Genomic DNA, 11,866 nt, shown 5'->3' on the forward strand with positions numbered 1-11,866 from the left:
GAGTGGCGGCTAGGGTTCTCCCCCGAGACTCATGGAGGCGACGTGGTGGTTGCGAAGATGAGATATGGAAAGCCCTTTGCGTTGACGAAGCGTTGTACGCGGACGCGCATGGAATATTCCTCCGCGGGTGGAGTGCGTTCAGTCCTACTAAATTGCTAATTGCACACATAGCTCGGCTTTAAATTAACTGTATCTATTAGATTTTATTTAGTGGGACTAATCTGACGGTGGTAATTAGGCTGGGTACATCTGCGGGGTGGCTTAAAGAAATAATTGGTTTGATTGTTTAATAGTAGTATAGATAACAAGAAAAAATTGTTGGATTGCATGTTTGATCATTTTAACCCATTTCGGTAGCTATATGGCATCACTTGTATGTCATGTCGCTCACCTTCTCTCTTTATTAACACTTTACTGAAGGCATATAGAATTGTAAAGAGGGAAGCTATGTGACGGTGTCCCGGCAAACTGACCGAGTGAGCAAGTGAGTGACATTGATCGGTTACAGAAGTTCAAATTTACTCAATGAGTAGGAGGGGAGGGGAAATCCACCTACCTACGATGGCTATGAGGAGGGTTGATTTAACGGAGTAGGTGGACCCATGACAACGGCCAGCATGCTTGGTAGCACGTAGCCGCTGGATTGCCTAACAACGCGGTGAAGCCATCCAACATGGTTCTATATCGGTCCGCGGATTATTTGTGTGTGCAATAGAAAACAAAGGTAAGATGCATAAAATAGGATTATCAAATGCAAGCAACATTTGGAAGTGGCGTTCACGACAACGCAAAATTACATTTGCAAAAAGACACCGACCTTGCAACGCAACCACAGTAGTTGTAACATAACATCTATGTCTATGTAGCCGACAACATAGGCATTTGCAGCATGTCGAAACAACCTACATAACATTCAAATTCCGCACCAGGAAGGAGAAGGCACAGAGCCGGCCGATTGATCCCATTGTCATCATAGATCATTTGCCTTTTATCTCCTAAACTTTTCTCCTATCTCTGCAGCAATTGAGGGAAACCTCAGTTCTAGCCATGCATAGCCATCGGTGGATGTTACCTCCTTGAAATTTTTTCCCACTGTGCAGAAGTCAAGGCATTTGTTCTTCAACTCCGGGCAGACATACGTTTCAGCACAAACCAAGATACTCACAACAGTATGTACCGTCACGTTATCCCACAACTTTCGTGCGCACATGAGCTTCAACCTGTCTAGTGCATACAGATCTGCAGCAGCAAGTAGATCCTGAAACATCTCGACCGATGATGATTCGTCACCATCGGCGTCTTGAGGCCATGCATCAGTGTACATGAACCAGAGCATAGCTTTGAACGTCGAGGGGGCAATCTCATGCAGCACAATGGGCGTCGAAGATGTCGTGGTGGCCTCGAGCATGGACCCAAAGAGCTGTGCCTTGAAGACCGGTGAGCGTGCCGCGAGAATCACCCGGTGCGCGTGAAATGTCTCGCCGTCGACGATGAAGGATACGTCTGATGTTGTCTCATCACCCTCTAGAGGGTGGCCGAGGCTGTCCCGGATGTCCGAGGGTGGCACGGGGACAGGGCCTAGCTCGTTCACGACCACGATGGAGCACAAGAACGTGAAGTGCCCGTCGACGACGTATCTCTCGAGAGAAGACCGCTGGAAGAACTCCGCATATCCCAGCTCTTCGACGCCGAAGCAATAGTTGTCGTTGTTTATACTCGCGAAGTTCTCACACACGCTCGCGTGCTTTGTGATCTTGGGAGAGGGACTGCCGTCCTTTTCCAGGAAGAAGGGCTCGAAGATGGCCTTGGCACATGTGGATCTGCTCAGGTTTTTGAGGTAGATGGAGACGTGTTTGTGGTAGTTCCTTATCCCTCGTGGATAGACGTCGATCCTCCAGAGCTGGCCGCCGACGGAGACCACGTCGGAGCTGAGGGGCATGCCGGCGGGAAACGCCATGAACTGGCCGTAGTCTACTCGTAGACGGACGAGAGCAGAATCAACACCTGCCGTCGTGGTTGTCTGCATCGTCATCAGCGCCTCCCCTCCTCCGGTCGTCATCTTTTGTGGTGGTTGCTCGATCTGGCTCTGGCTGCCGTGTGATTAGTCAACTCAAACTCAGGTATGGAAACTCAGAGCTGAACGGATCAATTCATCAATAAGCTGAAGCTTGCACCAAGCCTGGTCTTGTCTTCCGTGGTCGTTCACGATAGATTATATATACTCGATCGATCCTACGGCCGGCCGGATTAAAACCGTTCTGGACTCTCCCTCAGTCCCGTTTGTCTATGCTAGCAAGAACCCAAGAAGAAGACTACATGGACACGCCCAAGCAATACTCCTTTCCATCCCGTGCTTCCGTATGTGTCACTAGTAGAATCTCTGGTTTTGTCCAGAGTTCCAGTGCTTCGCGGAGTTAATTATATCAGGAACTCGGCGAACTTCTGTTCACCGAGTTCCAGTGGTTTTGTCCCGGCCTCGCCTCGCCGTGCCGAGCCGCCTCCCGCGCCCGGTCGCCCACCTCCGCGCCCCCGCGTACGCAGGAACAACAGATGCGTGAGCAGTATCTGCAGTCACCGCTGCCGCGCAAGCGGGAACAACAACAGCCGCAGTCAACGCAGCGGACTTATGAGCAGCAGCTGCTGCAGTCACCGCCGCCGCGCTCGCCCACCGCGACGGCCACCGCACAGTTCTGCCGCCGCGCTCTGGACTCCATGGATCCCAAGCTGGACCTCGCGAGCGCCGTGACAGGCAGCGCCTGCCCATGAGAAGGACTCCCTCTCGAGCTCTGCTATGGGCAGCGCCAGGCCACAACATCTCTCCGTGGGTGTGTGCTCCTGGTCGACACAGGCGGCAGCCGCGCCTGCTAGGTGCTCGCGAGTCCGGCCCGACCACGCCTCGCCGTGCCAAGCCGCCTCGCACGCCCGGTTGCCTTGCCTCCTCGTGCCTGGCTGCCTCACCCCTCACACACTCATCCGAGCCTCGCCTCGCCACGCCTAGCTGCCGCAAGCTCCCCTTCCTACTACGTGTTTGACAAAATGTTAGGGCGGACGTGCCACAAAATGTGTCGGCTACCGTTGGGTGCACTGGCTGACCTAAATGAAAAAGCGGACAAATCCGTCCGCTAGGCCGACCCATACGGACATGATTTGGGTCACTGCGTGGAGTCGCTCTTAACAAAAATAGATTGAATCCACATGTATGCTCCTATAGTCTAGCTTTTGAAACTTTAAGCGTGAGTAACCTAAGATCAACAGTGTTAGGATTCGTAGAAGCGTCTCAACTGTCATACATGATAGCCCGCGATTATATATTGATTGGGGTGAGGCCAGCTCTCGCAGAGGCATACATAATTCGGTTGTAACAACCAGAAAAGATACATGGAGATAAGGGAGTACAAAGATAACAAAAAGAGATCTCCCTAACTACTTAAGCTTGTACGCCAAGTTCCTGGATGCGCCGTGTGACAGGAGGTTGTTTAACACTCCCCCTTAATCACAACTGGATTAGGTTGAGATTACGCCTAAATTCCTCAAAACTTCTGGTTGGCAAGGCCTTGGTAAGTCCATCTGCAATTTGTTCCTTGGAGGGAATGAATCTGACATCTAGCTGTTTGTTTGCAACACGTTCTCTTACAAAATGAAAATCTATCTCAATGTATTTTGTTCTAGCATGAAAAGCTGGATTAGCAGACAAGTAGGTGGCACAAAGATTATCACACCATAAGCAAGGAGGTTGGGCTTGTGGCACTCCAAGCTCTTTGAGCATAGACTGAATCCAAATAACTTCTGCTGTTGCGTTTGCTAGGGCCTTGTATTCTGGTTCTGTACTTGACCTGGAAACAGTAGCTTGTTTCTTGGCACACCATGAAATTAAATTAGGACCATAGAAAATAGCAAAACCACATGTTGATCTTCTGTCATCTAAACAGCCGGTCCAGTCAGCATCTGAGAAAGCACTGACAAGTGTGGAAGATGATCGTCTGAAGGTAAGACCTGTAGTCAAAGTGTTCTTTATGTACCTTAGAATTCTCTTGGCTACTGTCCAATGAACTGTGGTTGGTGCATGAAGATATTGACACACTTTATTAACTGCAAAGGAAATGTCAGGTCTGGTGAGAGTCAAGTACTGAAGACCACCAACTAGACTTCTGTACCCAGTGATGTCCTCTTGAGTCAAAGGTTCTCCTTCTGGCAAGGATAGAGTCTCTGAGCTGGATAAAGGTGTTGGTGAAGGTTTGCAGTTTTTCATCCCAATTCTACTCAACAATTCGGTTGCATACTTAGCTTGTGACAAATGAATACCATTGTTTATTTTGTTCACCTCAATGCCTAAAAAGAAATGCAAGTCTCCCAAGTCCTTAAGAGCAAATTCAGACCCTAGGTCCTTGAGTAAGGCTGATACTGCCCCATTCGAGGAACTAGTGACGATGATATCATCAACGTATATGAGAACAAATATAAAAGTTTGATACTTGCTGTAGATAAACAGGGAGGTGTCAGATTTTGATGGAACAAACCCAAGTGCTTGAAGCTTCATACTCAACCGTGAATACCACGCTCTGGGTGCTTGTTTTAATCCATACAGGGCCTTGTCAAGCTTGCATACATGGAATGGTGCATTTCTGTCTTCAAACCCAGGAGGTTGTTTCATGTACACTTCCTCTTCCAGAACACCATGAAGGAACACGTTCTGTACATCTAGCTGTCTAAGACTCCATCCCCTGGACACAGCAATTGACAGTACCAAACGTATTGTTGCAGCTTTAACTACTGGACTAAAGGTGTCCTCGTAGTCTATGCCATACCTTTGCTTGAAGCCCTTGGCTACAAGTCTTGCTTTGTATCGATCTATGGTATCATCAGATTTCTTCTTGATTCGATACACCCATTTACAATCAATCATATTTCTGCCTTGCTGCGGAGGCACAAGATGCCATGTCTTGTTCTTCTTCAGTGCCCTGATTTCATCATCCATGGCTGCTTTCCACCTGGAATCATCAAGAGCTTCTTTCAAAGTGTTAGGTTCACCAGTAGTACACAGCATTCCAAATTTAGAGAAATTTTTATAATTTAGGCGAGAAGTAACTCCCCTTTGGAGCCTAGTGCGTGGCGCCATAGGAGGGGTCACAAGATGTTGTGGCATAGGCGATCCAGGTAGTGGTGTCTCCTCTGCGTCAGCGTCAGGTGCTGGCGACCCCAATCCCGAAGGGGATCCTTGTCGCTGTCGCGGGAGCGAGCGACCCCGGATCGGGCGACCGGTTCACACTGGTGGAGCCATGAGATGCGGGACTAGAGGAATCTGGTGCTGGACCGCGTGTCCCATCCCGCCACGCGCCGTGCTCCTGTTGGCGCGGTTGGGTGTTGTCGCGTCTGCAGCTGGTGGGCTGCATGCAGCCGCTCGCGGTCCTACTGTCCACATCCGTATGCGCGGAGACCGAGGAGGGACCAGGTGCTGCAGTTGTGGATCCCGGCGCAGATCGACCTACTGCATGCAGCGGTGATCCCAGGGCGGATCTGCCTCGTGTTTCGATGTTCCCAGCCGGGGTACACATGAAATAGTGGCCATTCCCACTGTTGTTTGCACTGTTTTCGCCCAAATTTTCTTCTGAAGATGGATCTGCAGCAAAACACTCAAGCAAAATATGATGAGTAGTCAAAGGTTGATCAGTACTATTGTTTTCACCCCCTTGATCAACACTAGAAAGAGTAGTTGGAAGAAGAAGAATTTCTTGCCTTAGGAGGGCACCGGGATTGGGATGACGGGTTTCGAAGGGGAATTTTGTTTCATCAAACACAACATCACGAGAGATATATATTCTACCCGTGGCAACATCAAGACACTTGACCCCCCCTTGTGTTGGGCACTATAGCCAAGGAAGACGCACTGTTTGGATCGGAAGCTGAGTTTGCGATTATTGTAAGGGCGTAGGTTTGGCCAACAGGCGCACCCAAACACACGGAGAGAGGCATAGTCTGGTTTAGTATGAAAAAGACGTTCAGTTGGGGATTCATTGTTGATAACTCGGCTAGGTAACAAGTTTATAAGATGAACCGCAGTTAGGAATGCTTCTTCCCAAAACTTTAACGGCATAGATGCAGCAGCAAGAAGGGAGAAACCTACATCAACAATGTGCCTATGCTTGCGTTCAGCGGAACCATTCTGTTGATGAGCATGGGGACAAGACACGTGATGAAAAATTCCTATTTTTTGAAAAAAGGAATTTAACTTCTCATACTCACCACCCCAGTTCCGATTGCATGGCGATGATTTTGCTATCAAATTTTCTCTCAACTAGGGCTTGAAAGTTGTGGAATACTTGAAAGCCATCGGAACATTTTTTAGCAAATAAATCCACGTGTACTTGCTGTAGTCATCAATGAAGCTTACGTAATATGTGTGTCTACCAACGGAAGAGGTGTACTTGCTGTAGTCATCAATGAAGCTTACGTAATATGTGTGTCTACCAACAGAAGAGGGGGCAGGACCCCACACATCGGGAAAAATAAGTTGCAAGGGTTTTGTTGACACACTAGTAGAAATAGAGTAAGGCAATTGATGACGTTTTGCTGTCTGACAAGCATCACTAATGGTTTCACGATCATGCTCACCGACAAATGGGAGCTTATGTTTGCTAAGAATTTGATAAACAATAGAAAAAGATGGATGGCCTAAACGATTGTGCCATCGTTCTGAAGAGACCTTGAAGGCTCCATGAACTTGTTTATTGGACTTGCAAAACTTGGGAATCAACGGATAGAGACCTTGCAAACATCTACCGCGATAGAGGACCCTCCTCGTGACCTGGTCCTTGATCAAAAAGAAGAATGGGTGAAATTCTATGAAGACACCATTATCAAGAGTGATACGATGAACAGAAACGAGATTCTTTGATGCAGTGGGAACATGTAAAACGTCCTTAAGCTGGATATCACAATGTGGGGTTTTAACAGTAGACTGACCAACATGACTTATCATCATACCTGGAGCATTCTCTGCGGTGTTGATCTGATCTTTGCCGTGGTATCTCTCATGCATGGTCAGCTTCTCGAGATCTGAGGTGATGTGCTTGTTGGAGCTCGAGTCAACATACCAGTTTGAGTCGGGACTGCCATAGGAGATGTCTACTGCAGCGGCAACACGCTTCTTCTGAGAGTTGTCCTCTGCATAGGGCCATTTGCATTCTTTTGCAATATGGTTAGTTTTTTTACAGATCTGACATTTATTTTCGTATTCTTCATACCGAGCAAAACGGCGCCCTTGATTGTTGTTGTAGAAAGGACGCGGAGGGCCGTTGTTGTTGTAGTAGCCCCCGCCGCCGCCGTAGTTGTTGTTCTAGTTTCCACCGCCGCCACGGTGGCTGCCGCCACCGTTGCTGTGATTGTTGTTGTCGCCGCCGCGGTAGCCACCATAGCCACCGCCGCTGTTGCCGTTGTTGTTGCCGCCCTTGGAGAAGCCACCGCGGTTGCCTTTGGAGAAGCCACTGCGCCCTCGAGAGGCGGCGTTGGCGGATGTTTTGAAGGCACCCGATCCGGAGCCGTGGAACATCTCCACCCTTTGATCAAAGTTCGACACCATGCCAAACAGATCATCAACGGAGAGAGGCTTGGTGCGGACATCTAATGCAGATATAAGAGGTTGATAGTCCATATCGAGGCCAGAGATGAGAAAAGAGACTAACTCCCCCTCGAGAAGCGGCTTTCCAGCCATGGCAAGTTCATCTGCAAGCACTCGCATCTGACCAAAGTAGGCTGCGGCAGATTGGGAGCCCTTTTGGGCATTGGAAAGGGCAGCACGGCAATTGTTTGCACGTGATCTGGATTGAGCCACAAACATGTTTGCGAGAGAGGACCAGATGGCATGGGATTTTTCTAGGGAAGCGACCTGAACTAGGACTTCTTTGGAGAAGTTGCGGAGCAGATATGCCACAAGCTGTTGATCTTGAATCAACCAGGCGGAGTAGGGTGGGTTTGGTCTGGTTTGATCTTTTCCTTCTGCGTTTTTGGAGGTAATGGTGGCTGGTGGTTCTGGGATTGTTTGATCAAGGTATCCGAAGAGACCTGCCCCTATGATCTGGGATCGGGCTTGGGCTCGCCACAAAACATAGTTTGTGCGAGTAAGAGGTTCTGAGATTGTATTGTTTAGGCCAGAGGAGATGATTTCGCTAGAGGAAGACACGGCGATGGGAGATGGGCGAAGGTTGAAGATGATGGCTAGATGAGAAGGAAGAGGGAGGCTCTGTATACCATGTTAGGATTCGTAGAAGCGTCTCAACTGTCATACATGACAGCCCGCGATTATATATTGATTGGGGCGAGGCCAGCTCTCGCAGAGGCATACATAATTCGGTTGTAACAACCAGAATAGATACATGGAGATAAGGGAGTACAAAGATAACAAAAAGAGATCTCCCTAACTACCTAAGCTTGTACGCCAAGTTCCTGGATGCGCCGTGTGACAGGAGGTTGTTTAACAAACAGAACCATAAATTTTGTAAGTGCGGCAAAATTTGATAATCCCAACACCATGGAGCAATAAACATACTAAGACATCTGACGCCTTCTTGCCATCACGGTCGTGTGAAAGTACATGCATGTTAATTGATCAATATCAGATGTAGTGATCTTTAATGGTGCAGCAATTAGGAGTAGAAGGAGCAAGCAAACATCTAGTGCAGTGTGTTTGCTTGCAAGTTATAGGTAGCTCAACGTAAAGAGGTCTGCATCAACCTAGAAAAATTATACCTGCACACAACTATCATAAACTCTCATGCTTAACAGAGCAAGTAACGTAAATACAATGTAGTATTAGTAATACCTTCAGTGTGTGGCTGCACAGAAAATCAGAGAGTTCAAATTAAGGCACTCATAAATGAACTTATCTTCTTCAACACTAACCTCCACACAATATTCAACTCTGCACCACAATATAGTTAACAAGGTTCTCTGTTTCCAGTACACACAAAACTTAGCCCATGATTTCCAACAGTAAAAAGGTTATCCTAAAAAAGCTCAATATAATGATGCAAGAAAAATCAAGACTCAATGCACCTTCTTATTTTTAACCATCTAGAACCACATGATTACATTTCATTTTTTAGACTAAGCAACACATTAGCACAAAACCTTTTGGAGTTTTTAAACAAACTTTTCTGTGAACACTTGAAATAACTGTAACATGTCATAGTGAATTAGGTACCTTGAGTATCCCTTGAAAAGGTGTGTCAAAGAATTGAATACTAACCGGCGAAAGGTTGATTAACTCCTGCACACAAACATTCAAGTGAGAGACTTTACCGATCTTGTTTGGAGAATTAACAATAAATAAAAGATAACAAAACCTGCTCTGATTTGTTGTAGAAGAACACTGAAGCTATTAACTCCTGCACACAAACATTCAAGTGAGAGATTTTACAGATCTTGTTTGGAGAATTAACAATAAATAAAAGATAACAAAACCTCCTCTGATTTGTGGTAGAAGAACACTGAAGCTATAGGGGGGACTAGTCATCGGACACAACAGACTGAAACAGAGAACAAAAAATAAATAAGAAAAGAACACTAACAGATTCAACATTGATAGTCATTAGTAAGGTAGACCAAAATTTATATACTGGTTCCCGCGGCCTCTACCCACACATAAGCACACACACACACACACACATGCATGTGTTCAGTTACAAAAACCAGAGAAATGACTAACAAAACCCATGAAAATCCAGAACTCGTCGAACATTTATCTTCATTGTGTGCGATGGTGTAATTCATACACCTCAAGTCATGTTCACGTGACTAATATCTTCCATCCTTCCTTGAAGAATATGTGACCATCGAGTGAGGTGTTAACCTCGACCCTGCTAAAGCTCTCTTTGGCCAACTATAGTCCTGCCAGCCCGTGCTTCGGGATATCCAACCGAGAGGCAACTTATTTTGGAATCTTCTGATTGCTCCATAATGTACAGACAAAAATGCATGAGAACCCCGATTAGAAAACCATGAAAAAAATACTAATTGGGGAAATAGTGAAAACATGCATACCATCGTCTATATCAATGTTAGTCGATGTAGTGTATGATCGGTGACCCTGGGTACCCATGGTGCAGAAGGATGGGTTGCACAAGTAGATGAACTGGTCATCCTTGAGGCCAACAAACATGCTAAACACATCAGCTCCCTGGGCTCCGTCAAGAGGGTTGGTGCTGCCGCAGTTGATATAGGCAAGGCACACCTTCGGCACCGCCGAATCCATCTTGAAGTATAAAACAGATGCACCACATCACATAAGCTTGTCTGTGGTCATAGCATAACACAGTAGCATTGTGCAACACCATATCCAAACCATTCGCGCATCTAGAAGTTAAAAAATCTCACCCACAAAAATGAAATATTAGTGGCACACAGTGGGAGAACAAACCTTCTGGCGCTTGAATGTACACATATTGCAGAAACACACATGTGGAAAAAGAAGAAGAAAAACTTGTATACTCAAAAAACTGGTAAAAGCTAATTATATATCCCCATGAGCAAAACGAACTGATAAACGACTAAAAACCAGTTATGTTTACTAACTTTTGGCAAACATTCATTACATATGGCAAAAAAAAATTAATGACCACCTGTTACAGTTTTTAGGTTTCTTGTGAAATTTTCTGACAGTAATAAAAAAATATAGTTCCAAATAGAAACTTTGAAAAAGAGTAATGCATATTGATCATCCCAAAGTGTAGAGTGCAGAGAAGGAAGAAAAAACACATGGATAAAGTGAACTGCTCTGGTTTCCGAAACAAAGCAAAAATGTACAAACAAACCTACAAATTTTGACTTCCATGAAGGTACAAGACTACATGGAGAAAATCCATCGTCCTACAAGAGCACTGTAACCATTTTTGCCCCCACTCTAACCTATCGTGAATTTATTTTCAAGCAACATTTCGTCACAAACCAATCTAACAATTCTTACCATATCAATAAATTCCTGGTGAAACTAAATAGGAGAGTACTTAATAGTTCATTTCACGTCCATCCGCAAACATTCCTAGCTAGCATGCACATGAGAAAGGTATTAAATCTTTCATACAATCACCACACATTGGCTAGAAACAATAAAAACGATTGGTGCCGGTAGAAATAATGAGTTGGCCAAGCTGCGTGCCTATTGCTGTGATACTGACTTCTCAAAATAAGGAATCCTCCAACAGTGATAAAAAGCAGAGTAATCTCCTCAACTAAAGAAGGCCAGGGATGAGATTGACGTTTTTCTGTAAACTGGCTTTTAGTTATATGTATGACAAAAAGAAAGGAACAAAGAACACAATAAAAGTGGCTACAAATATATAAGTATAAAAACGTGCAACCACAAAAGTACCAATTATCTAACAAAAGTACGATGATACTTTCCCGAGATGATTGTCGATTGATACAGTGATCTAATCCTCTAATTACCAACTTGACAACTAACCTAATGTCTACAGACACAAAGCAAATACTCTTGGAAAAAATCAACACACAGAAAAATACAAATGTTCCTGCACCATTCAAGGTGTACATGAAAGCCATACATATGAGTGGACTCCCACGTCCATATGCAAATTTTCAAGCCTAAGATGTGGCTATACCTGCTTTGGTCAGTTTGACAGCCCTAGCTTCATTAGTCTTTTGGATCTGATTGCAAGCTCCATCTGCATCAGTCTAGGAAAGGCATATGGGTGATTGGTTCCTATAAATAAATTGGACAATATAAATTTAAACAATTTGGCTTACCGATAAATCTAACCAATCTAAGCTGGAGCTGCAAGCTAAGCTGAGACGAATTTTTTTTTAAAGATGAACTGATGAAGAAAAGGTAACCACTTGAAAAGGAAAAGAAATA

The 11,866-nt window shown here is 45.6% G+C and overlaps 1 protein-coding gene across 1 annotated transcript; it reads right to left on the reverse strand.

Moving 5' to 3' along the window:
- Positions 1-779: 779 nt before the first annotated feature.
- Positions 780-2,165, reverse strand: LOC123082547 (BTB/POZ and MATH domain-containing protein 1-like). Its single transcript, XM_044504864.1, has one exon. The coding sequence runs from the start codon at positions 2,057-2,059 to the stop codon at positions 989-991; it is 1,071 nt and encodes a 356-aa protein (XP_044360799.1). The 5' UTR covers positions 2,060-2,165; the 3' UTR covers positions 780-988.
- Between the last annotated feature and the right edge of the window lie 9,701 nt (positions 2,166-11,866).

The sequence above is a fragment of the Triticum aestivum genome, chromosome 4A, assembly GCF_018294505.1.
Source record: "Triticum aestivum cultivar Chinese Spring chromosome 4A, IWGSC CS RefSeq v2.1, whole genome shotgun sequence".
Taxonomy (NCBI): Eukaryota; Viridiplantae; Streptophyta; class Magnoliopsida; order Poales; family Poaceae; genus Triticum; species Triticum aestivum.